The sequence below is a fragment of the Halichoerus grypus genome, chromosome 11 (genome assembly GCF_964656455.1).
Source record: "Halichoerus grypus chromosome 11, mHalGry1.hap1.1, whole genome shotgun sequence".
Lineage (NCBI taxonomy): Eukaryota > Metazoa > Chordata > Mammalia > Carnivora > Phocidae > Halichoerus > Halichoerus grypus.
Genome location: NC_135722.1, coordinates 31,141,582 through 31,166,339, shown reverse-complemented (window position 1 = coordinate 31,166,339; position 24,758 = coordinate 31,141,582). Strand labels below are relative to the sequence as shown.

General features: G+C 41.6%; 1 protein-coding gene across 7 annotated transcripts in view; it reads right to left on the bottom strand.

Moving 5' to 3' along the window:
• Nucleotides 1–3,777: 3,777 nt before the first annotated feature.
• BDNF (brain derived neurotrophic factor) overlaps nt 3,778–24,758 on the bottom strand; it is a 58,875-nt gene continuing 37,894 nt past the window's right edge. For 6 of the 7 annotated variants that reach the window (XM_036109493.2, XM_036109497.2, XM_036109498.2 and 3 more), the window contains exon 2: nt 3,778–4,944. In XM_036109493.2, the coding sequence (XP_035965386.1) occupies nt 4,180–4,944 (765 nt within the window). In that variant the 3' untranslated portion in view covers nt 3,778–4,179. Of the gene's footprint in view, nt 4,945–16,190; nt 16,401–24,758 lie in introns of those variants that run through there. The other variant, XM_078058282.1, reaches the window with a different exon arrangement.

Genomic DNA, 24,758 nt, shown 5'->3' with positions numbered 1-24,758 from the left:
TTGTTTCTCTGACCTCATCTTCCGATGAAAACTCCCAGGACTGTTTACCACACCCTTTTAAGTAATTTGAATGCCATACTTAATTCTCTTTTTACACAATCCTTTCAAAAATATCTTAGTCTTCCTGGACTATGAAAATTGGTTAAGCCTGACGTTTACCAAAGATCTAATTCCACGGCTGGGCTCATGCCGGGACTGCCAGGCAGGGTCTTCTCTTAGAGTTTGGAGTACTTTGCAAGCTCCCTGGACAGATTAGGATTGAGTAATTCATCTCATTGGTTCTGTTCTTCCATATACACAACACAAGTCAATGTTTGTTATGACTTTCTTGATCCTTATTTATAAGACAATACAAGAGGAAACCATGTGTGTATGTTTGAAATAGAAATGATACATTGCACAGATATGGTTCACCACGTTCTGGGATGGGTTGTCAGTGTTCAAATGGGGAGTCTGAAGAGTAGGAACAGATGCTTTTTTTCCTTAATGGCTCTTTCCCTAATTTAAAATCCTTCCATTTATTTCCCTAAGATTTAGTGATAACTTTAAACACTTTAACTAAATTACCCAGCGGCTTGGCAGCCATCACAGTGGCAAATCTTTTTAGAAATCCTAGCAATCTGTTAGATCATGGGTACTATGATATAAAATCTGCATGCTTCACATACAAAAATTAAATCAGTGCAATGGATACAAATACATAATGCAAATGGCACCATTTCCAAACGGAGGGTACATGACCTGCTTCTAAATATTGAATTTCTATGTTTTCTTTCAGTCATTGACTTTCTAAATTTGGGCCAATTTATTCTCATTATTCCTAAGTAAACCTACTTTGATTTTTTTTTTGAACAGTTATTTTATAATCAAATAGAGCCAGCCAGCCCTGATTCATGGATCCTGATGTTGCTAGGATACATGGTTTGGTACTTGATGAAAGTCTATCACTTCAAAGGAGAAAACTTTCAAGTGTCCTAGAATCTGACACTCTCGTCTTCCACTGCAGAAGGCGGGCCCAATCTTAGAGCTTCTCAGAAGCTCACAGACTGCAGGATTGGCCTCCCCTGCTTTGAAATAAGCCTCCTCTCTGTTGGGGCTGTGCAATTGCTAACACTAGTCAGGTTGGTCTTAAAGCAAGGAACACACGTATTTATAATAAAACGCGTTTTCATGTTTGGTTTTACAGTGAAGAGAAAAAACCCAGAACCCCCAGATTTTATGTACTTTGAAAATATATTTAAAAACATTAAAAATTCTATATTTAAAACATATATTATATGTTAATTAGTACACTTAAATAGAACTTGTATTTACAATAGGCTTCTGATGCGGTTAAGTTTTAATGCCAATTTTTTTTCAATAACATAATTATATAAATATACTAAAATACAATAAATATTTTTTTTGTCTGTTTTACATGGTGAATAATATCTTTACCATAGAGAAAACAAGGCCACAGACATTTACTTACATTTTCAATGGGAATCACCATAAAAAAGCAACAGGCCTGCCGGCATGCATGAAACACTTCTGCCACAGAGACCACAGCAAGACTTTAAAAAGAAACAAAACGGAACTGAACAGAACAAAAATGAACAGCAACAGAGAAAGATTTTAACAAAATAAATCTTAGGTCAACATAAGCCACCAAGCGTGTGACTGTGATGTAACCTATGGGGTAAGAGAGAGCCAGTGACCACACAATTGCTCAGGGTCTCCTATTCAACCACGTAACGGATCTGGCCTTTGCAGGACTTTTGAGATTGTGACGGGACTTCCTGTTTTATAATTTTGTCCCTCAGAAGCAAGCTGCAAAAAGTTAACATACAGCAGATATTCGTTACATGTCAAAAATAATTACAAAGACAATATTTTCAAACAGCACAAAACAAACCTCTACTAAAATCTTCCCTCTTTTAAAGATAGGTGTTCAGATGGTATCGTAAAGGATAGGCTTGGCTCGTTCTAAATGAAAGACTGAACAAATAGAAATTATTTGCTGATGGTATCTTCATTCCCTGGGTCATGGTGGACGTCCTCTTTTGCTGACCCCTCACCCAACCTCCTAAGATGCAGCAACTTCTGGAGGCTTTCTGCTGTTCAAGGACCCTGGTCTAGGACATTCTCAGATCTGGATAGGGGGCTGAATGGGGGAGTGGGTTTAGCACTATTTCTCCCAGGACCACTCTTCCAGACTCCCAATTTTACTTCTCCAAACCCAAGATGGCAGAGGTGAGGCAGGGACCCTCTCCATGAACAGACAGGATGGGCAGGAGGTTGCTGAGGCCTTCACTGGGAGCAACACTTTGTCAGCTCTGTCCCGGCCTCTTCCATTGAGCAAGGCACCTTTTCAAGCCTTTGGTGTCCTGGATGTGCAGACACCTTCTCGAAGTCTTGTCTCTGGACAAGATTTTCTGTCAGTAGCCTTGGTCATCCAACCTGAGTTTTGGGGCCTTTTCCTGTCCCTTCCCCCTTACCAAAAGTTCTCAGAAGACAAAACCCTGGTTTCCTCAAGTCTAATTTCAAAGCAGTAAGTGTTCATGTTGCAAGCATCTTCTCTCTCATTGTATCAGTCTCAAGATCACAATGCCATATTTGGTTCTGAACCTGCTCCAGGCTTATCCAGCTTTAGGACAAATTACCCAGGGGTGGAGAGCATAAGTCAGCTTGAGTGGGTCCTCCAGCGAGAACCTCTTAGCACAGTTAGATAATGTAGGCACTTAAAGCGCGAGGTCCAAGCAACTTGACATAGTCATTCCAGAGCCACCTCTGAAAGGTCCTTCAGAGGCCTCCCTTCTGGAATGTCTCAAGTACCATTCCCCACCCCCACCTAGACCTCAGGATGGCCGCTCAGGAATTTCTCCTGCACCACCCGGAAATGACACGTCAGCTCCACACAGCCTCCATATGGCTGCTCTGCAGTCTCATTTCACTGGCGTGTGGACTCCTACTCTGATCTAGGCATTTCTGGGTCCGTACAGAACTCCACCTTTTGCTTGCAAGACAATTTTTAAGCCTTACCACGATTCTGTGAAGCCTTACAATGATTTACCCAACGTTTACCCCTCGTAAAAAAGAATCTTCATTTTTGTGTTTTGTTGTCTTTTTCTCTTCTTAAAAAAAAAAAAGAAAGAAAAAGAAAAAGAAAAGAAAGAAATCCCTGTTCTCCATGCTTATATGAGTGCCACAATGACAAAATTTGTTCACTCGTTCACAGCAGTGGTAAATTATTTCAGAGCGCGCAACTGATTTTTCTTCCTTTGAGAGAAAACAAAACAAAGAGGGGACCAAAGGGGAAGGGAGGGAAAGAATGTGCTCTAAGAAAATGTAGGTCTTTCAGACAAAAGGAGACTCCCCTGACCAAGGCCCAAAGGGCAAGTGGGAGCCTAGGAGGTGCATCATGGGAAGTGGAGTGAGCACTTTGTTCAGTTGCCTTAATTTTTATTCATTGTCCAGTCATCTGATTGATATTGCAAACATCTTTACAACATACAAATAAATCTCTTATCAACCAGAATATATATTGAAGGAATTCTTTCCCCATCCCTACTCCCTATGGGAACTAAAAAAAAAAAAAAAACAAAAAAAAAAAACAAAACAACAAAACAAACAAAAAAAACACAAAACAAACAAAAATATACCCCTCCCAGCCCCCATTCCCTAAGCCAGTAAAGCGATGACAACAGCACCTTGACATTGTTTTAATTCCAACGCTATCAGAAGTTAAAAGCAGTAAAACAGATAATAGTACTAACAAGAACGAAGATACTTACTGTCTAAAATGTAAACGGAATGTTTTGGTTCAAATTTTTGTTGTTTTTTTTTTTTTGTCTGTTTTCTGAAAGAGGACAGTTTATTATCAATTCACAATTAAAGCAGCATGCAATTTATTATTATTTTTTTTAAACTTTTTACGTTTTCAATTCTTGGCAACGGCAACAAACCACAACATTATCGAGGAATGTAATGCAGACTTTTTAAAGTTGTGCGCAAAATGACTGTTTCCCTTCTGGTCATGGATAGGTCCAATAAATAGATTGTAGAACCACTGTACTGTATAAACTTCATTTATACATGCAGTTCATAAAATTATTTTTCTTAACTGAATAATTTACCCTGTTATGTATATATACAAATAGATAATTTTTGTCTCAATATAATCTATACAACATAAATCCACTATCTTCCCCTTTTAATGGTCAATGTACATACACAGGAAGTGTCTATCCTTATGAACCGCCAGCCAATTCTCTTTTTGCTATCCATGGTCAGGGCCCGCACGTACGACTGGGTAGTTCGGCACTGGGAGTTCCAATGCCTTTTGTCTATGCCCCTGCAGCCCTCCTTTGTGTAACCCATGGGATTGCACTTGGTCTCATAGAAGTACTGTTTCAGTTGGCCTTTCGATACGGGGACTTTTTCAAGGACCGTGACCGTCCCGCCCGACATGTCCACTGCAGTCTTTTTATCCGCCGCTGTCACCCACTCGCTAATACTGTCACACACGCTCAGCTCCCCACGGCGGGCGGGGTCAGAGTGGCGCCGGACCCTCATAGACATGTTTGCAGCATCCAGGTAATTTTTGTATTCCTCAAGCAGAAAGAGAAGAGGAGGCTCCAAAGGCACTTGACTACTGAGCATCACCCTGGAAGTATACAAGTCCGCGTCCTTATTGTTCTCTTCATTGGGCCGAACTTTCTGGTCCTCATCCAACAGCTCTTCTATCACGTGTTCAAAAGTGTCAGCCAAGGAATTCAGGCCTCTCGAGCCTGCCTTGGGCCCATTCACGCTCTCCAGAGTCCCATGGGTCCGCACACCTGGGTAGGCCAAGCTGCCTTGTCCTCGGACGTTTGCTTCCTTCATGGGGGCAGCCTTCATGCAACCGAAGTATGAAATAACCATAGTAAGGAAAAGGATGGTCATCACTCTTCTCACCTGGTGGAACTGTAGGGAGAAAGCAGAAAGAGGACACAGAACTCGTTAGGGCTTTCTTCTGCAGAGATGCAGTGCGGCCATGTGATTGTTAATTCCAGGCCATTCTGCAGGGTCAAGGATTTTATGTACTGGTGATAAACTCCAGCTGCAACACAAGCTAATGTCAGGAGTGTGCTCTATGTGGTTTAATATAAACCAGAGACTGTGCTGTGTTTGCCCCAAGACTTGGCATTGAAACCCAAGGTTAGATGGCTTCTAAGCAAGTGAAAAAAACGGTGGCTTCAAGTTCTCCTCCTTCCTCCCACTTTGGCAGCTTTGTAAGTTTAATTTTTAATGATCTCTTCTCAGGCTGTCACAGAAACACAAAATCAGAAATGTTACTAAGCAACAACTGCAAGTGTAATAGTAATTTTTTTTTTTCAAGTTAGCAACATGGTCCTATTGCGGGAACATGTGACAGGAACAGTAGTGGCCTGAGGGGTCTGTGGGGGCCTTTCTAGCTGTGTGATATCTAGGCATGAAAAAGAAGTCAGGGAGGAGTAAAGAGCCTTTACATTGACTTTTTTTTTTTCCTCCCGTAGAGATAATCTATTACAACAAAGCAGAAAGATAATCCCATCAAGCCATCCTGCTTTACAGATAAGGAAACCAAAGGCCACTGAAGGAATTGCTTCCTGTCCCGAAGAAAGTTTATATTAGAACTTGGGGCTCCCAACTTCAGCTCCAGTGTTTCCCTATTACACCTGGGTGGTCATAACTGAAAATGTTTTGCTTATTTCCAAACACAAATCATTTTCTACGCGTTGATTTTAATGGCGTGTCTATGCCTGGGGCTGATACCATGAAAACAATGTGTCTACTTAAGAGAGAACTGGAAAAGTCAGCATTAAAAAGGCACTGAAGTCAATTTCAAATGCCTCCCAGATGCGGATCCACAGTTATCTCCACCAACTCTCCGAGCCCCTCACCCCTTGGCTTTCCTGGCTCACAGGCGGCCCCATCTAAGAAAGCTCAGTTTCTCCTTTTATTGGAGGTGTGGTCCGGTGTGTATGTGTATGAGAGAGCTCGGAGTTTATCACACCTTTAAAAAGCTGCGTGGCATTTTGCACATTTTGGAATAGGCTTCTTTCTGTGCTTTTGAAGTTTTCTGGGAAGTCCCTGAACAGCACACCACAAAATTAATCTTTTCCTGTTTGCCAGAGGGTTGCTATTCTCTAAATTTGGCTCTACGTCTACAAGCAGACTCTGGGAAGCCAATTAGAATAGGTGAACAAACAACATGAAAACATACCTACAGACCGACCCAAGGTTACCGTCTGATGGTGAAGGACTTCAGAATCACTTACCTGAAGCACTGGGTCCCTTAGCAAGAGAGAGAAGCATCCCTCAGCTCCGACACTCTAACTATTCCTACTTCTCAGTCCTGGAGCAAGGACTTACAAAGAGACACACACGTGGCCTAGTTGTTATGCTGTGCTAACCAGTAGGAAGAAGGACTGTTTTTCTGTCCATGAAGTGTCACTGAACAGGAAGGCAACAACCTACCTCCAGTCAATAGGTCATTCTGCAGAAATGGCTGAAAATGCTGGTACGGAGAAACAAATGTTTCTGTTCTCCGCTTTTATAAGAGATCACGGAGAGACTATTACTGTCCCCAAACACCCACAAATTTCCTTGTGGATTCACTCTCACTTTGTACAACTAGCAAGCATGCTCAGGACTGTCTGGAGTACACAAGGGTCTGAGGGTAGGAAGGGCACACTGGTTTGAATGAACCACAGATATCCATTCTGCTTACACCTGAACTTTTTGTGAATGTTCTGGATTCTGCACCACCAAAGAAATGTATCCTCCGAGGAGCTTTCTGTACCTGGCTGTACCACTGAATGAAAATCCTTTCTCCTAATGTTCCCAGTTCAAATTAAAACAACCCAAGGGGCACCTCCGATGGAGGCTGAGGAAAGAATGCAAATTTAGAATATTTCACTCCAGCCATCTATATCATCTGTATATTACTACATCCATCTATAGCACTAGAGATTTGCTGTGATCAGTTATCTTTTAATACTATTATTTCATTAAATCTAAGATACCTGCATTATAAAACACACCATTTTATGTACCACTAAGAAATTAAAAATGCAGCCAATTAAACTATTGCTTTCTTTATCACTCGGAACTGTTACTGTACACTTGCTGAAGAGCTCTCTTAGGCTTATTTGGACACATTTTATCATATATAATTTTTCCGCATACATAACCAAAGAAAACTAAGCAAAATAAATTGGCTAAGGTGGTGACAACTGTGCCGTGGCTCCTTCCTACCTGGCCAACAATAACAATAAAGTGACATCAACTGTAGGACACAACCTATTTCAGAGATGTTAAAAACATGAATCGGAAAATGCTCATTTTAGAATTAATCAAATAGAGTAAGTCTCGTAAATATTTACTAAGTGCCCACACAAACTGCTTAAAATGGCCTAAGGCACTCAGGCACCTTCAAATACAGAGTTGGGCAACTGTTTTATAACCACTACCACAGTAGTAAGTCTTTTAATGATAACCTTTTCCTACACTTGGCTTAAAGAAGTTCACCCTGCCTTTTACTGGTCTCATCTTTTTATTAATAACTTCTCGGTTACAGAAGTAGTCAGTCCTTTACATATCCTTCTTAGCAGTTCCATAAGATACAAATGGTATCTGAGTCAATATAACTTGGCTTCCATCCTGAAGCCCAAACCCGGGGCATCCCTGAAAGCTGAACATCTGCAGAGTCAGTAATGAACTTCCTGGTGCTGAAGTCCAGCCCCCATCTCCAGCCCTGCCCAGAGGGACACTTCCGGGATGCTCACTGCCTACTCACTCACAAGGCCTGGGAATGCATCCAACACCTACTTTTTGTGGGGACAATGTTCCTTCCTAACTTTTCTGTTTCTGACAGTGATTTCTTATTCCTCTGGACCGTCCAGGGTGAAGGCAAGAAATCTTGGAGTCAAGTTTGACCATACATTTTAGGTATGGTCTTCAAATCCAATCAGCAAAGAAGTCCTGCTCATTTTTCCTTTAAGACATTTTTTTCTTGTCCATCCCCTTTTTCCTCCATCCCACTGCCACCATCTTGGCTCAGCTGTCACCATTTCGTTTTGGGACTACAATGTCCCCCAGACGTACTTCACATCCTTTCTGCTCCATTCAACTATGATGACCACTGCCTGACTAACCACTCTGAGCTCATCATTCTCTTACAAAAACTTGCAATGGCATTTTTTTGTTCCACTAGATCCCATCTAACCTCTTTTATCTGGTATTCATACCCTTCAAAATCTGGTCTCACCTTACTCACCTCTACTCTATCAGGCCAGAGTCCCTGGAACCCCAGAAACATTATTGCCTGAAAGTGACTTGTTCCATTCCTGGCAAACTCTTTTCTCTCTCTCTAAGTCTTGTTTATCCTTCATGGCCCAGTTCAAGCATCAAATCACACATGGCACCTTCTCTAATTACTTCAGCACACACTGTCCTCCTTCTCTTCTAAAATTTGCATGTTACATTTCATTTAGTACTTCATTCCCTACTCACTCATTAATTGTTGACGGTGTTTGCTAACCATGGCCAGTCTTCAGTTAGATGATAAGCTCTCTGAGGGAATGAATCATGTCTGACCCAATTAATGCTTAACACAGAGTAATATAATAGTTCTCAGTAAAAACTTACTGATGAGTTTTTTAAACCATGAGAAAAGACAGTTTTGACCTAATCTTCATGGGAAGCCTTCCCATTTGGAAAGCACCAGTGAACTCACTGGAATTATTTGGTCAAGTACAGGCCATGCTAAACCCAAATTATAAGCTCGAAGGGATCTGATAGATGTCAATGATCAGTCATGAAGAATCTCTTCAGCTTCTCTAACAGGGCAAAGCTTTACTTGAATGATTTCTAAAAAGCAAATAACATGACATCGTATGAACAGCCCCTGTCATTTGTGTAGCTCTGTTTCTAATAGAAGACTTTGGAAAAGCAGCCAGTGATAATAATAATCATAGCAAAACTTGGACTTTTTAGTCTTGTAACTGCCTTTTTTGCTGTTAACCTCCTCAGTGAGTGATTTTATACACTGTATCAGGAAATCCTAAAAGTAAAAGCCTCCATGACAATTCCTAACATTTTAGCCCTTCAGATGAGTCTATTACGCCAAAGATGAGAGGCGGTGTAATACTGCTAAGTAGACGGTTAGTCTATATATCTGTTTATATGTAATAAATTCACTGGTGCTGTCTAATTCTGCTCCAAGGCTTACAACAATCAACTCAACCGCATCTATAAAATGCTAGAAAGGATTTCTTTTTTAGCCCCATTCTCAAAAAATTAAATATAGTACACTGGGCTAAAAAGAAAATCGACAAAATAGAAATAAAGTTTAGTTTTAAGCATGACTCACAAGTCTTAAACATTCAACCAGATGAATATCCATGACAGCATGCTGTAGTAATAACTTACATTTGTCTAAAAGACTACAGAACATTCACAAGTATGATCTAATTTGACTGTTACAAGGAGATAAGACAGGTATTATTATCCATATTATACAGATGAGACAATTATGGTTCAGAGAGGTTCACAGGTTACCTCTTCGTCCAGGTTTTCACCATCAGGACATGCTGCTGGGTTTAGAATATTTAACTGCCAGGAGAAGAGAGGCTCTGCCAAAGAGGGTGGTCAGAGAAGGAGCTTCTAAAATGTGGCCACAGTGCTCTGCAGGTGTGTGTATCCTGGAGCCCAACTTTCTAAAGGCAGCACCCCTGAGATGCTACTTTGTAGTATTGGATTAACTGTGACCTAGAAGACCCTTTGACTTTAATGCCATTCCAGTGGATGGAATTTCAGACAACCTGGTCTTCCTCTAAAGGAAAGCTTTGCAAAAATTTAGGCATGCTAGAACAACATTTCCATGGCCAAAGCTAAGAAGGGAAAGCAAACAGTAATATGGGTAACTCAGGCAAACGAGAGAGAAAACACAAAGCGTTCCTTGTTGCCAATCCCTTAGGGTTTTGTCTATGAGCATGTAATCAAAGAAAACAGTTTAAAGATAGGGCTGCTCATCTTAGTCCTATAAGCAACAAGGATAATGGTAACGTTGAAGAAATTATCAATTAATATTTAATTCCTAACATATATGATGCAAGCCTATTAACAGACCACCTTAATGCAATCTTGCAAATCAATGCAAATAATCTTTAATTTGTGTCCAGTTTCACTACATGCATATATTTTGTTTGTTCATTCATCATACAAAGAATCTACCTTCAAATCTTACAGTCTAGGAGGGAAGTAGGACATATATTTAAGTAATAAAAACAGAAAGGTAGAAACGACCCAGGAAAAGTAAAGAAAAAAATTCTATAAAGAGAAAGAGGTTACTTCCAGTTAGAGAATGAATGCTTTGTGAAGAGGAAGGCAAAGGATAGGGAGGATTTAGATGTGTCCAGAAAAGACACCAATGGATGGATGGAGGCTTGGTTGAAGTCATAGAATACATTTCTGGAGAGAAGAGCTCTGAAATGGAATAGTGAGAAATAACAGAGAATGACTGTCAGATTCTGGAAGGCTCTCAGGGGGATGTTAATGAGTTTGGACCCTGACGTCCCGGCATGGAAGAGCCAGTGAAGAGTTTCTTAGCAGGGAAATTCTTCCAGAAGCCCAGTTTATCACCAGGTATAGGAGGGCCTGAAAGAATGATAGACTGGGAAAGACCAGTTAATTCATTGATTTTCTTCTTAGTGGCTGTTGAGCTTTAAAAATAAATAGTGAGGGGCGCCTGGGTGGCTCAGTTGGTTAAGCAGCCGACTCTTGATTTCGGCTCAGGTCATGATCTCAGGGGTTGTGAGATCAAGCCCCGCGACCGGCTCCACACTAGGCATGGAGCCTGCTTAAGATTCTTGCTCTCTCCCTCTGCCCCTCCTCTTTCCCTAGCCCTGTGTGTGCACGTGCATGCCCTCAACTCTAAATAAATAAATAAATAAATAAATAAATAAATAAATAAATAGTAGTTACTTAAGTGTGAGATTGGAGTTAAGGACTTGGGTATATCTTTTGACTTAATTAATTTATTTCTATTTTCTATTTATTTATTTTTAGGCTGAAGTGAGTTGCAAAAGGAGAAGGGGTTAGAGAGAAGTGTGCAGAGATGAATGTTAACCACGGGTCATGTCTGGGTTGGCTGAAAGAACACTGTGGAGGGAGATGGAGGGAAGGCGGGAATGGAAGCTCTCATTCCAATTATAATTACACTGAACTTGGATTCCACTGCTCAGCACTTTTAATTCAAAGATCTCCAAACACTTTGCAAATATTAACTAATTAAGACTCATAGGACCCTAGAGGTGCAGGTAACTATAATTATCCCCCTTTCGTACAGGAGAAAGGAGGACCCGAGTTTTTAATCAACTCAGCCACTCGCTGTGGTTCCCCTGATAGAACAAGGTCAGAAGCTCAGATTCCAAAGGAAAACTAGGCCTTTCAACTACAGAGACCAGTTCCTTTCATCCTTCTGCATTATTTTCCCATTAGGTATATACTGCTTAGGCGAGAATAAAACAAACAAACAAACAAAACAAACAAAAAAACCTGAAAACAAATAACTTCACATTCCTCAAAGAAAATAATTGGCAGTTGGAATCCATAAGTAAAATGGCGGTGGAGGCCTAATGATCATGACAGATGCTCACCTATTTGCTTGAATGACCAATCAATTGAAACTAATAAATATTTTAGTAAATGAAATCTAATAAGGCAGATGTTCCAAAGCTTTGAAGGAAGTACCTTTAAAAATGTAGTTTTCAACCATAATGTATTTTATGTTCATGGGTATCCAATTATGCTTTCTACACAACACACTCCTTCATACCAGAGTACTCTCTGATCCCCTAGTAGACGCATGGTATTGTGACACTTGCAGACATTACTTAGCCTCACTGAGAGTGCCAGAGAAATTGCTGGTTCTTACAGACCCAGAATAATACATACATGTAATTAGCATGTAAAAAAGTATATTGCCCTGGGGCGCCTGGGTGGCTCAGTCGTTAAGCGTCTGCCTTCCGCTCAGGTCATGATCTCAGGGTCCTGGGATCGAGCCCCGCATCAGGCTCCCCGCTCAGCGGGAAGCCTGCTTCTCCCTCTCCCACTCCCCCTGCTTGTGTTCCCTCTCTCGCTGTGTCTCTCTCTGTCAAATAAATAAAATCTTAAAAAAAAAAAAAAAAAAGTATATTGCCCTGAATTATTAATTTGATAGATAAATTTACATACATCTTTGATAGAAAGCACAACAGCTCTGGTCCTTTATTAACACCTTCTATTCCATACTCCATCCTTGAAAAAAGCAAACATTTTTCTACTGGTCAGACACCCAACTTACCCAGGAGTAACACTAGACCATATTCTCCATTAGGATGGAGAATTACAATTTCTGCAGTACTTTGTACAAAGTAGGTTCCCACACATGCTAAATGACTCTCTTCCCTCTGCGCTGGTAATATTTGTATAGTATTTAGGGAGGTGAAATTAAAGTAAGAACAGGAAGTCTTAAAATGAGATGGAATGAATTTTGGAATAAGGGCTAGAACATGCCTGGCACAAGGACCAGGTCTGGGCAGAGAACATCCCACCTGCCATTTCCATCCCACGCACAGCTGCCACCATCCAAAGGTCTTTAAGTGCCTCCAAAAGTACTGCCCCAAGAAACCTACTGTTCTACAGTAACCAAGGAAGAATGCCTGAAAGCCAGAGCCACCCACAGCTGGAAGTCCTATCCATGCCCTGCCCACTTCCTCCAGCTCCTCTTCACAGAGTAATACTGCCCAAACAGTGCACAGATCTGTAATAAAGTCAAGTATACCCAAGCCAATTGCCTATCAAATGAATAGACAGCTTAAAAATTTTGCTTTTTAAAATACATTTTTACACGCTATTTTTATAAAAGATTTTATTTATGTATTTATTTATTTTGAGAGAGAGCAAGCGAGCGCTCACGTACACAGGGGAAGGGGCAGAGGGGAAGGGGGAAGGGAGAAGGGAGAGGATCCCAAGCAGACTCGTGCTGAGTGTGGAGCCCAATGCCAGGCTGGATCTCACCACCCTGAGATCATGACCGGAGCTAGACGCTTAACCGACTGAGCCACCCAGGTGCCCCCTTAAACTGCTATTTTTTAGATCATAGGAACAAAATGGCAGTTAACATTCAATTAAAAAGCTTAACCTCTTTAATTAGGATTCTGTTTTCTTTAGAATTTCAGGTGAGATTTGTTTATATAAACTAAAGTTCAGATTTAACAGTATTCTAACTATTACTATTGTTCTTGACTTTTTAAGTTTCTTATTTTAAGTACAGTTAATTAACACCCAGTGTTATGTTAGTTTCAAGTGTGCAACACAGTGATCCAACAATTCCATACATCACTCTATGCTCATCACAAGCGCACTCCTAAATCCCCATCACCTATTTAACCCATTCCCCCACTCACTGCCCCTTTGGTAACCATCAGTTTGTTCTCTGTAATTAAGAGTCTGTTTCTTGATTTATCTCTCTCTTTTTTCCCCTTTGCTCATTTGTTTTGTTTCTTAAATTCCACATGAATGAAATCATACGGTATTTGTCATTCTCTGGACAACGTTCTATTAAATTGCAAAAAAACAATGCATTATTAAATTCCCATAGGTGGCAGACAGTAATGTTAACTATGATCTGATCTACCAGGTTCCATTAAGTTTCAATGACCTACTTTGTAAGGACCTGAAAAAATTAAATGAAACCTTGCTTCTCAAAGTGAGATCCATGGGCCAGCAGCATTAGCATCACCTAGGAGCTTATAAGAAATGAAGACTCTTGGGGCAGCTGGGTGGCTCAGTTGGTTAAGCGTCTGCCTTCGGCTCAGGTCATGATTTCGGGGTCCCGGGATCGAGCCCCATGTCAGGCTCCCTGCTCACCGGGGAGTCTGCTTCTCCCTCTCTCTCCCTCTGTGTTTTCCTTCTCTCTCTCTCTCTCTTTCAAATAAATAAAATCTTAAAAAAAAAAGAAAAAGAATCTCAGCTTCCCTTCCTCCATCCCATCCACCCTATCCACTAAAACAGAATCTGCTCTTCGACAAGATTCTTATACTTCAAGGTGATTCATATACTTATTAAAGTTGAGAAACATTGGACTGTAAATGATAAAGAGAAAGGAAGCTACTTCAAATGAGGAAATGAAAGGGTTAAGGTCAACTTAAGTATTGTGGTACATTCTGAGCATATCATGGGCTTACCTGCCATCTTTCCTCATTGGTTCAACTTGTTTTATTGGGACATTTATTATGTAGGAAAATATTTTTGCTTTTGTAATGGTATTAAATAAATCTGGGCTCCCTTTATTGTCACCTGGCTTTTCCACTATTGTGTTTATAAAGTACAGGATACCTATAAACGTGATTGATTGAATGAGAATTTATATTGTACTACGGACCTAAATCTGGACTTCCACTCACTTCCACTCCACTAATTTTTATCTCAATGCTACAAAACATGTGCAAGCATAATTGGTCTCCCTGATCACTTACAAAGCCTAACATCATTCCCTCAATGGAAATGACACCAATAGCATTAGCAGGTGATAGATTTCCACACACATGAATATTCCTTTCAGCCAGATATCTCTGATGGTGAAACAGAGACAGAGGCAGGGAAAACGGACTCACTCAATAAAGATTTATTTCTAAGCCTGCCCTAAAACTAACAGATCTAGCTAACATCTACCACCTAACTCCTAAATAAAACCCATAAAACAACAGCAGTGGCAGCAACAACAAAACCCTAAAACGTATCAGTGTATCAAGCATCCAAATCCCTAGCCAACCCAAAATCATCTTTATCTCACTCAGTAAGGTACCCAGCAGGCAACCCAATTTCTCAGTTGGGTTCCAACAACTGGGATCATTTGCTTCAAGACTGAAGGAGGCAACGTGGTTTAAAAAAAAAAAAAATTAGCTTTCTAAAGAAAAGTCTAAACATTTTTGAGTTATAGGGACATCATCAGGGAGTTGATGGGGTAGTTTCATCAACAGAACTGGAGATTGCTTCACTGTTTAGGTTTTTTTACAAAGGATTGAAAGACAGCTAGTTCCCAAACACCAAGTCACCAAGTCATCAGTACGTACACAAATGACTCACACTGGGAAGCCTGATAGTGTTGTGTTAGATCACCTGCAAATGGGTGGGGCTGAGATGACACAGAACCCTCTTTTCCCAGGCAGAATCCTAAGTATTACTGGGTTCCATCTTAAGCCCCACACAGTACAGATGTGAACACAACTAAGGAGCTGCCTCCTCCAAATTACAAACACGGAGGACTTACTACCAGGGGATGTTGTGAAAGTGCAGCAGAGCACTGTCTTTCAAGTTCCGGGATCCAGGAATAAGCATGCTCTGTACTTTAAAAAAGTGCAAGGGTTATGTAACTGCGCCCTTTGTCCCCAAGGGGAGAAAACATGCAGTAACTCTCTCAAGCCAGAGGACAAAAGGAATCCCCCTTTAAGAAAAGTTTGCAATAATGTGGAAATTGAAAACAAGCCAGAACCATTACAGTTAAAAACCAAAACCAAAAACAAACAAGAGACTATATTTCAGTCTCTTTGCTCAGAATTGGAAACTTCAAATCAACAGGTTGCTTGTAAGGTGTTGCTGGACACTCTGGAGTTCCTGGGATGAGATGCTATGGGAATTTTGGCAGCTGTGAGCCGACGCCCACGAGACACCATCCCCACACAAACACACTCTTAATGGACCCCAGAGCTGTGGTAACGGCATGCCCTTCCCAGTTTTTCCACAGATGGTGCTTCTGAAATTTTCCACAGCCAATGTATTCCTGTGGTTAATTAGTTATCTGAGTGAATTCCATCACAGAATATCTGTTCAAAATTAGAGCCATCTTAGGTCCAAACTGGAAGCCTTCAATGTCATTACTTCAGAAGGGGTAAAATGAGAATGGGACAGATGATTCTCACCTGATGAAGAGACCGCTGTCTAGATTAGACCCTATCCTCTGAACTACGACAGAAAACATTAATTTTTACAAAGCAAGAAGTGAAAAACAGGTGGGGTAAGAAACTGGACAGATAAGGTGCCCCTAGAACAAAAGAACAGCATTCGTTTTAAAACCACTATCAGGAAATCCTAAGGGAAAGATGAAATTAGCAAGAGAACGCCATTAGCTCTCCGATGCTCACCTTTATGAGACTATTTTCAGGAATCAGTTTGTTAAAATTCCACATGCCACAGCCCTTCTTCTGGGATGCACAGTCATACCATACAGAAGCGTGTGGGCAGATGCCAAGACATGCGTGGACATGCAGCCCTCTCTGTAGAAACTCAATGTTCCAAGTGTTAACAAGGATTAACCTCCTGCACACATGGAGAAAACTGGTGGTTCCACACATCCAGTTGTCCTTCGGGTTATTTTTGCATCTGACTCTATAATTTCTTTTAATTACTTATTGTAAAGCACAGGGAAGTGCTCATTATTTGTAGCTTAATGTAGGAGCAAAAATAATGGAGTACGTGCCCCTGCTCACTGCCCTACCACAGTCCCCAACTCTTGTAAGTGTCCCTGTTCATGTGAGTAGCAGAAGCAAGCCAGTTTCTGGGCCCTGCGCATAATGAGCCATGTGGACCCTGTTCCAGAAATTGGCCATGTTGCAGAGCTACTATAAAATACAAGGAAAATATTAACATCTCAGATGACAAAAGATCCATATGGCTGGTCAGAAAATATCCACAGCACTTAAGCCAATAGAATGTACCTATATGGAAACATTCGATTCTGTTTCATGAGCATCAGGACTGTGAGAACATCTGTTTGTCTCCAACCCTTTTCGCTAGACATTGATTCCTACAGAATACATGCAAATTGAAACACCAACATATTTAATCTAAGCAGTGGGATGAGGGATGTGTTTCTATCTACGTGGTATTTATAAGTAAACACAGTACTGGAGGTAGTGGTGTGTATGGGGGGGTGGATTTTGGGAGAAGCCGTGGGCAGCTGGATAAATAAGTAGTATCAAGCTTCTCTTTGTATTAAAAAATGATTTAAAATAATAGCTAACATTTATGAGCAGCAAGGTAGATAACTAAGTTATCCGCAGCTTACAGCTAAGAAAACTGAGGCTCAGAGAGGTTCAATAAATTGCCTAAAACCACATGCCCAGCATGTGGTAGAAGTGGAATTTGAACCAGAGATGGCTTGCATGCTTCTTTCCACATGGGGTCAGATGTGGATGTGGGCTTATATTTTGAGGGAGGTCTACTTGGCAGAGACAGCCTGCAAACCCTATGTATCAATTTCTTATTTATTTAAGCAAAGCCCTCTATGATCATTCCTGATAAGCAGTTTATTTACACACTAATTTCACAAGGTTGACAATCACTCTAATGTTTCTGCTTTACTATCTCTTCCCCAGATTGAAGCATTCCCTGAAGGTATCAACCATACACGCATACTTAACAGGGCATAGTGTCAACACGATGCACGGAGGTAATTTGTTTGAAATGTCATAACATTTTCTCCTGAGAAGATCTCACTGGGCCTCGAACAGAACCACATGCTTTTTAGATCACTAACCACAACTGCCAAATACTCCTGTGTCAACTCCACTTGAGTAAGAATGATTTCAATCAGGACCCAAATACCAATGTGCCTTAAGGAAAAAAGAAAAAGAAAAAGAAGAAAAAACAACTTGTGACATAAAATCTTTCTTTTTAGTACCCCAACCTAATCCCATCAAAATCTAAAGGCCTGGTTCCCTAGGCCACCCCAATTTTGACTCATGCCATGGTCCTGTTACTCAAGAACAGAGCTGAGGGCCTGAGATGGCAGTGGCAAAAAAAAAAGGTATGGCAGGACAATCTCAAATTTATTCTCAGGGAGTGGTTCATACAACTAGTTAGGACCACAAAGACCGCAGAACAGGTGATCCAACATGGACGGAGCAGCAGACTCTCAGATTGTGCCCATAAGAGCAACCAAGTTGAAACAGCCAAAGGAAAAAAGGTCATGGGGTGGAGACCTCACATGGGTTCCCTGCCTCCAAATGGGTGCCCGGAGGCCCTTGGCATGAACCGCAAAGGCAAAGTGGACCCCACAGCCACACTGAGTGGATACAGAACATGTACCCAAGACGACATCCTGAACGTGTGCGGCAGGTTGGATGCACGATGGCACAAAACACAGAATACCTTGCTTCTGGCCAGTCAGCCCTCGGACGATAGCAGACTTCTAGAGAAGCAGCTGCAAAGAGCCTGAGAGCAGAACTGGAAATGCCTGCTGTGAAAGCCTTCAGAGGTACGAACAAGAGAAAACGTGTATTTGTCAGTGGTGTGTCAGCTAGCTTCTGGCAGTCCACCCTTATGCCCAGGAATTATTTTTTGTGTAGCCACATACACTCATCACTGCAACGCCCCACGTGCCATGAGGCCACAGAGAGGAAGAGGAGTGGCTTTCCCTTTTAAAGGGCCCCCTCAAAAATTCGATGAAAAAGAATGCCTGGGGCGCCTGGGTGGCTCAGTCGTTAAGCGTCTGCCTTCGGCTCAGGTCATGATCCCAGGGTCCTGGGATCGAGCCCCATGTCGGGCTCCCTGCTCCACCAGAAGCCTGCTTCTCCCTCTGCCCCTCCCCCTGCTTGTGTTCCCTCTCTCGCTGTGTCTCTCCGTCAAATAAATAAATAAAATCTTTAAAAAAGAAAAGAAAAAGAACGCCTGTTTGAATGGAATAACAATTCTGCCAGGCTCCTTTCACCACACTTTTCTATGAAGAACTAAAGGGATTTTTTTTGCCCCTAAATACAGCACACTGTCTGCAGAGAAAAATAAGACTAAGAATCAATCTTTCCAATGAGAATGATAGAGCCATGTGAACATGACCTGGAATATATGCTTTTTGAAATGTGGAGATGTTAGCTAGGCTATAAACCTTGTGTTTTTACAGGATCCCCTATTTGTACGATGCGGGAGACTGCCTGGCAACTCTAAAGGAATAGTGTAACAATACCGTGTCATCGTTCAATGTTTACGCTGTACTCCACCAGCTTTAATTTATCTTAGAAAGTACTAATTATTCAATTACACATCTTCAGGAAAGTGCAAAATCGTTCCTCAAAAGTGCATCCCCTTGGGTGTGAAAGTTCTAAGCTCAGCAAGACCTGGTCTGTGATTTGGGATATATCTTCTGAACGCAGTACCTAAAAATAAGGTTAACAGCTGCAAAAAGAGCATCGAAAGCCTGGTGCACAGCGCGTTGTGGTGGAACAATGTCCTTTTCTGTTCCAATAGACACTGTTGTGGTCTTTATTATATTATTTTTTAAGATTTTATTTATTTATTTATTTGGCAGAGAGAGACACAGCGAGAGAGGGAACATAAGCAGGGGGAGTGGGAGAGGGAGAAGCAGGCTTCCCGCCGAGCAGCGAGCCCGATGCGGGGCTCGATCCCAGGATCCTGGGATCATGACCAGAGCCGAAGGCAGACGCTTTAACGACCGAGCCATCCAGGCGCCCCTGTTGCGGTCTTTACATCTATTATTGCTAGTTAGGTGAATAGTGAGTGCATGCTCAAACGTCCATTGTGCAAGCTTCTGCAAGTGGCAACTGGGTCCATTCCGTGTGTGTCACCAGAGCTGGCATAAGCCCATGGCCATGGTGAAGCAGTATTTCTACTGGAATTGGTGTCTGCACCAAGTCTGGGACTGTGCAATATTCCCACTGAAAACTAGGGGCAAGGTGAGAGACAGAGACCTCACATAGAAGCTCACTCTCCATTTCTCATCTTTCAGATGGACACACAGTCTGTTGTTGAGGCTATAAAGAAACAGCCATTCTCATACACTGACGGTGGGAACACAAAGGGTTCGAGCCCTTTGTTTTCTTTTTTTTTTTTGTAAAGACTTTATTTATTCAGTTGAGAGAGAGAGAGAGCATGAGCAAGTGGAGAGGCAGAGGGAGAGAGAGAAGCAGTCTCCCCACTGAGCAGGGAGCCCAATGCAGGGCTGGAGCCCAGGGTCCCAGGATCATGACCTGAGCTGAAGGCAGACGCTTAACCGACTGAGCCACCCAGGCGCCCCAGTGTTCGAGCCCTTTGCACGGCCCTTGGGGCATATCTATCAAAATTATAAATGAATTTTCCTGTTGACCCAGCAATTCCACTTCTGAGAATGTACCTATATAGGTAGGTGCACATTTACAAAATGATGTATACCCAATGTTAGTAACTGCAACAGGCATATAATAGCAAAAATACTAGAGATTGCCCAATTTCTAGTTACAGGAAAACATAAACTATACTGCATACATATAATAGAATCCACGCAACTGTAAAGAACAATTAGCTGCCGACATACTGAAATACAAAGCTCTCTGAAATATATTGGCAAGTAATAAAAGCAAGGTGAAGAACAGTATATTACCTTTTGTTCAAAAAATGGGGGAAAATAGTGGCGCCTGGCTGACTTAGTCAGAAGAGCATGCGACTTGATCTCGGGGTCGTGAGTTTGCGTTCCACGTGGGGTGTAGAGATTACTTAAATAAAGACAATTTTTTTTTTAAAAGATGGGGCAAAATAAGGGTGCTTGGCTGGCTTAGTCAGTAGGGCATCTGACACTTGATCTCAGGGTCATGAGTTTGAGCTCCGCATTGCAAGTAGAGATTACTTAAAAATAATGGCTTAAGCAAATGGAGGGAACCTTAAAATAAATTTTTAAAAATGGGGGAAAATAATAACACATTCATATTTACTTATGTTTTCATAAAACACACTATGAAGGATTCACATGAGATTAGTACAAATGATCACCTACAGATGGTATGTGCTGGATGGGGAAACTGAGGCGGGCAACACACCTCAATGCAGACTTTTTAATACTTGTTTGATTTTGAATCATGTAAGTAAATTAACTATCAAAAAATTAAATTAAAACTAACCAATTTTTTAAAAAAAGTTTAACCCAGTGACTTCACTTTTGACACTTTTGACACCAATGCTCTGGTACAACAGACACTCAAGAAATTTATGCCAGTTCCTTTGTTATGTCCCAGTAGTGACTAAAATCAAGAAGTCTCCATTTCTGGGACATTTCCTGGAAGAAACCAGTACAAGATGGGGGCAGTTGGGTATAGAGGGCAGTCCCTGGGACTGGGGAATGAAGACCTGAGTTCTGGGCCTGCCTTTCCCACTGGTTTTTAAGTTGACCCTATGAAATGGCTCATAATCAGCCATTTTTTAACCAACAAATTTGGCAAATTCATAGGTGAATCTTCATGGATGAGCCAACTGAAGGACCCTGCTGCCTCAGCTCTGTGATGGGAGGATAAAAAATCTCACCTTGCCTGACTCATAGCATCATGCCAAGGGTCATCAACACATGGAAAGGGGCTTTATAAACTGGAAAGGGCAACTGTACAAACAAATGTTGTTAACCACACCACCAGCCTGAGGGGTGATCATAGCCAAACATAGGAGGGAAACAAGACCCATTCCCAAAAGTTTCTGAGACACTGAGATGGTGGGGGAGTGGAGAGGAAATCTCCAAAATAATCTTGAAATGTCAACAGAAAACAAGAGTGGGCTGACAAAAACAGACTTGAAGAGGAAGACATGTGGTTAAATGACTCCATATGTGGTCATCTACAAATGAATATACTGGAAATCCCAAAAGCCTAACAGGGAAATTAGGGAGACATGACATATATGGGAGCAAACTTTAAGGATACAGACTTTAATAACAAATGCAAGATCAATGTCAAATCCAAAATCCAAATCCAAATCCAAAATGATGGTGCTTGTGATCAGTAGAGCTGTCGGAGACAGGTGCCTGTCACACACAGGTAGGCCTCCAACTTTCCTCCAAAATCAGATGTAAACTTCAAACATTTCTGAAAATACTCTCTAGGGGACCTTTTACCCCAAATTTAGAGACTGAATGAAAAACCATGCTTTAAAAAGGCAAAAAAGACAAAAAACAAACAAACAAAAAACCAAAAAACCTTCTCAACTCCGTATGTACTGTCATCTGGAAAGCAGAGCTCCCATTAAACGGATGGTCAAGGCTGCACCACGATATTAACCTAATCAGAAAAATCCAGGGGTGGCTTTCCACACCCTCCTGAAGTGCAACATTCCCAGAGGCAGGAAATAACTACAGGAGGAAGTTCACTGGAGGTGCTCTACTTGGTACTGCTACCTAGCCGCCTGGGAAGAAGCCAGAAGGCTGTATGGATGGAACTCAGAAAAAGAAAGCAAAGAATGCCTTTCTATTTTGATTAAAGAAGGCCCTGTGCAAGGTGCCGGGTTCCAGCTGGGTCTTAAGTAGTCCAAATGGTGCAGCAAATTCTGGGATCACCTCTTAATGAAATGAATCTTGACTTTAGGCCATTCTGAGAAATTCCAATCCCTCTTTGGGTCAAATACAATGTCCTCACCTCCACCTCCAGAAACGTGGTCTCACAGCAGACCATGCTTCCTTACAGAAATTTCTCTAGGGGGCTTTCTAACCTATAGTATTTCAAGTCAGAGTCTCTTCTTGCTTATGAGTGGTAAACTATCGCTGATTAAGAAAGCATTACATACATTTTAATGATTCATTTATTTATGAAAAACTTAAGAGTTTAGGGGCACCTGGGTGGCTCAGTCATTGAGCGTCTGCCTTCAGCTCACTTCATGATCCCAAGGACCTGGGATCGAGCCCCGCATCGGGCTCCCTGCTTGGCAGGAAGCCTGCTTCTCCCTCTCCCACTCCCCCTGCTTGTGTTCCCTCTCTCGCTGTGTCTCTCTCTGTCAAATAAATAAATAAATAATCTTAAAAAAAAAACAAAAAAAACAAAACTTAGAGTTTAGATGTACTGGTTTAAGGAAAATAATTTTCAAGGCTGCTTCACGTAAAGTGGGAATAATCAACTTGGTAACTCTTATTTTTTTTTTTTTAAGTAAGCTCTATGCCCAACGTAGGGCTTGAACTCACATCCCCAAGATCAAGAGTCAAATGCTCTACTGACTGAGCCAGCCAGGTACCCCTTGACTGGGTAACTCTTAATGAAGTCTTCAAGTGACTGAATCCTGAGTTTAAATTGTCACTGACTTTTTTTTTTAAAGGCAGTGATATTTTTTCCATTTTTTAATTTAAATGCAATTAATTAACATATAATGTATTATTGGTTTCAGAGATAGAGGTCAGTGATTCATCAGTCTTATATAATACACAGTGTTCGTTACATTACATGCCCTCCTTAATGTCTATCATCCAGTTACCCCAGCCCCCCACCTCACTCCCCTCCAGCAACCCTCAGTTTGTTTCCTATGATTAAGAGTCTTATGGGGGCGCCTGGGTGGCTCAGTCAGTTAAGCAGCTGCCTTCGGCTCAGGTCATGATCCCGGGGTCCTGGGATCGAGCCCCGCATTGGGCTCCCTGCTCGGCGGAGACCCTGCTTCTCCCCCTCCCTCTGCTTGCCGCTCTGCCTACTTGTGCTCTTTCTCTGTCAAATAAATAAATAAAATCTTAAGAAAAAAAAAAAAGAGTCTGTTATGGTTTGTCTCCCTCTCTAGTTTTGTCTTGTTTTATTTTTTCCTCTCTTCCCCTATGATGCTCTGTTTTGTTTCTTAAATTCCACATATCAGTGAGATCATATAATTGTCTTTCTCTAATTGACTTATTTCACTTAGCATAATACCCTCTAGTTCCTTCCATGTCATTGCAAATGGCAAGATTTCATTTTTTTGATGGCTGCATAATATTCCATTGTATATATATACCACATCTTCTTTATCCATTCATCTATTGATGGACATCTTGGCTCTTTCCACAGTTTGGCTATTGTGGACATTGCTGCTATAAACATTGGGGTGCACGTACCCCTTCGGATCCCTACATTTGTATCTTTGGGGTAAATACCCAGTAGTGCAATTGCTGGGTCGTAGGGTAGCTCTATGTTCAACTTTTTGAGGAATCTCCATCTGTTTTCCAGAGTGGCTGCACCAGCTTGCATTCCCACCAACAGTGTAAAAGGGTCCCCCTTTCTCCACATCCTCACCAACATCTGTTGTTTCCTGAAATTGTCACTGACTTTTAAGTATAACAAGAAAATCTGAGACCTACAGAGGTGGGTGCACTCCCAGCTGCCGGCAGCTTTCAAGGAAGTGTTTCAGCGTTACCCCAAATGGTCAATTTTACACAGTTAATCAATTAGAGGTTCACAAATCAAAAACAGTTCTTAAAAAAATGTTCATGGGAACACAGGGACAATGAGGGGACACCTCCAAGGTATACATCAGAGTCAGGGATTCAAGCTCATGTTTTATCAGCAGAGCTCTGGTCGTATCATTGAAGTGGAAGGTCGTAACCAGCTGTGTTTCTGTCCTTCTCTCATGTGAAGAAACTCAGTGGTAGACCATGAGTATTCCATGAGGAAAAAAATCTCACAAATATTTTTAAAGCTCCATTTCTGCCTTTTCTCCTTTCAGAGACACAAAGGTCATCCATCCTTCTGTGTCTGGGTTATCTGTGAAAGCCTTTTATTGGGGTCAACACATCAAACCCACAGCTTAGGAGGACTAGGACTTAGCCTTCTCCTAACATTTGCTCTTTAACAATCTCTGAGCACAGATGCCAGGGACACCAAGATGAATGAGGCAGAATCCCTGCCTTTGGGAGCCTCACCGTTAGAGAGGGGGGATGGGGAACAGGTTTGACACAGATTAAATCAACAACTATCGCTCACTGTAAAACATGCTGTCATTTGCATGTGCCCGGGAGC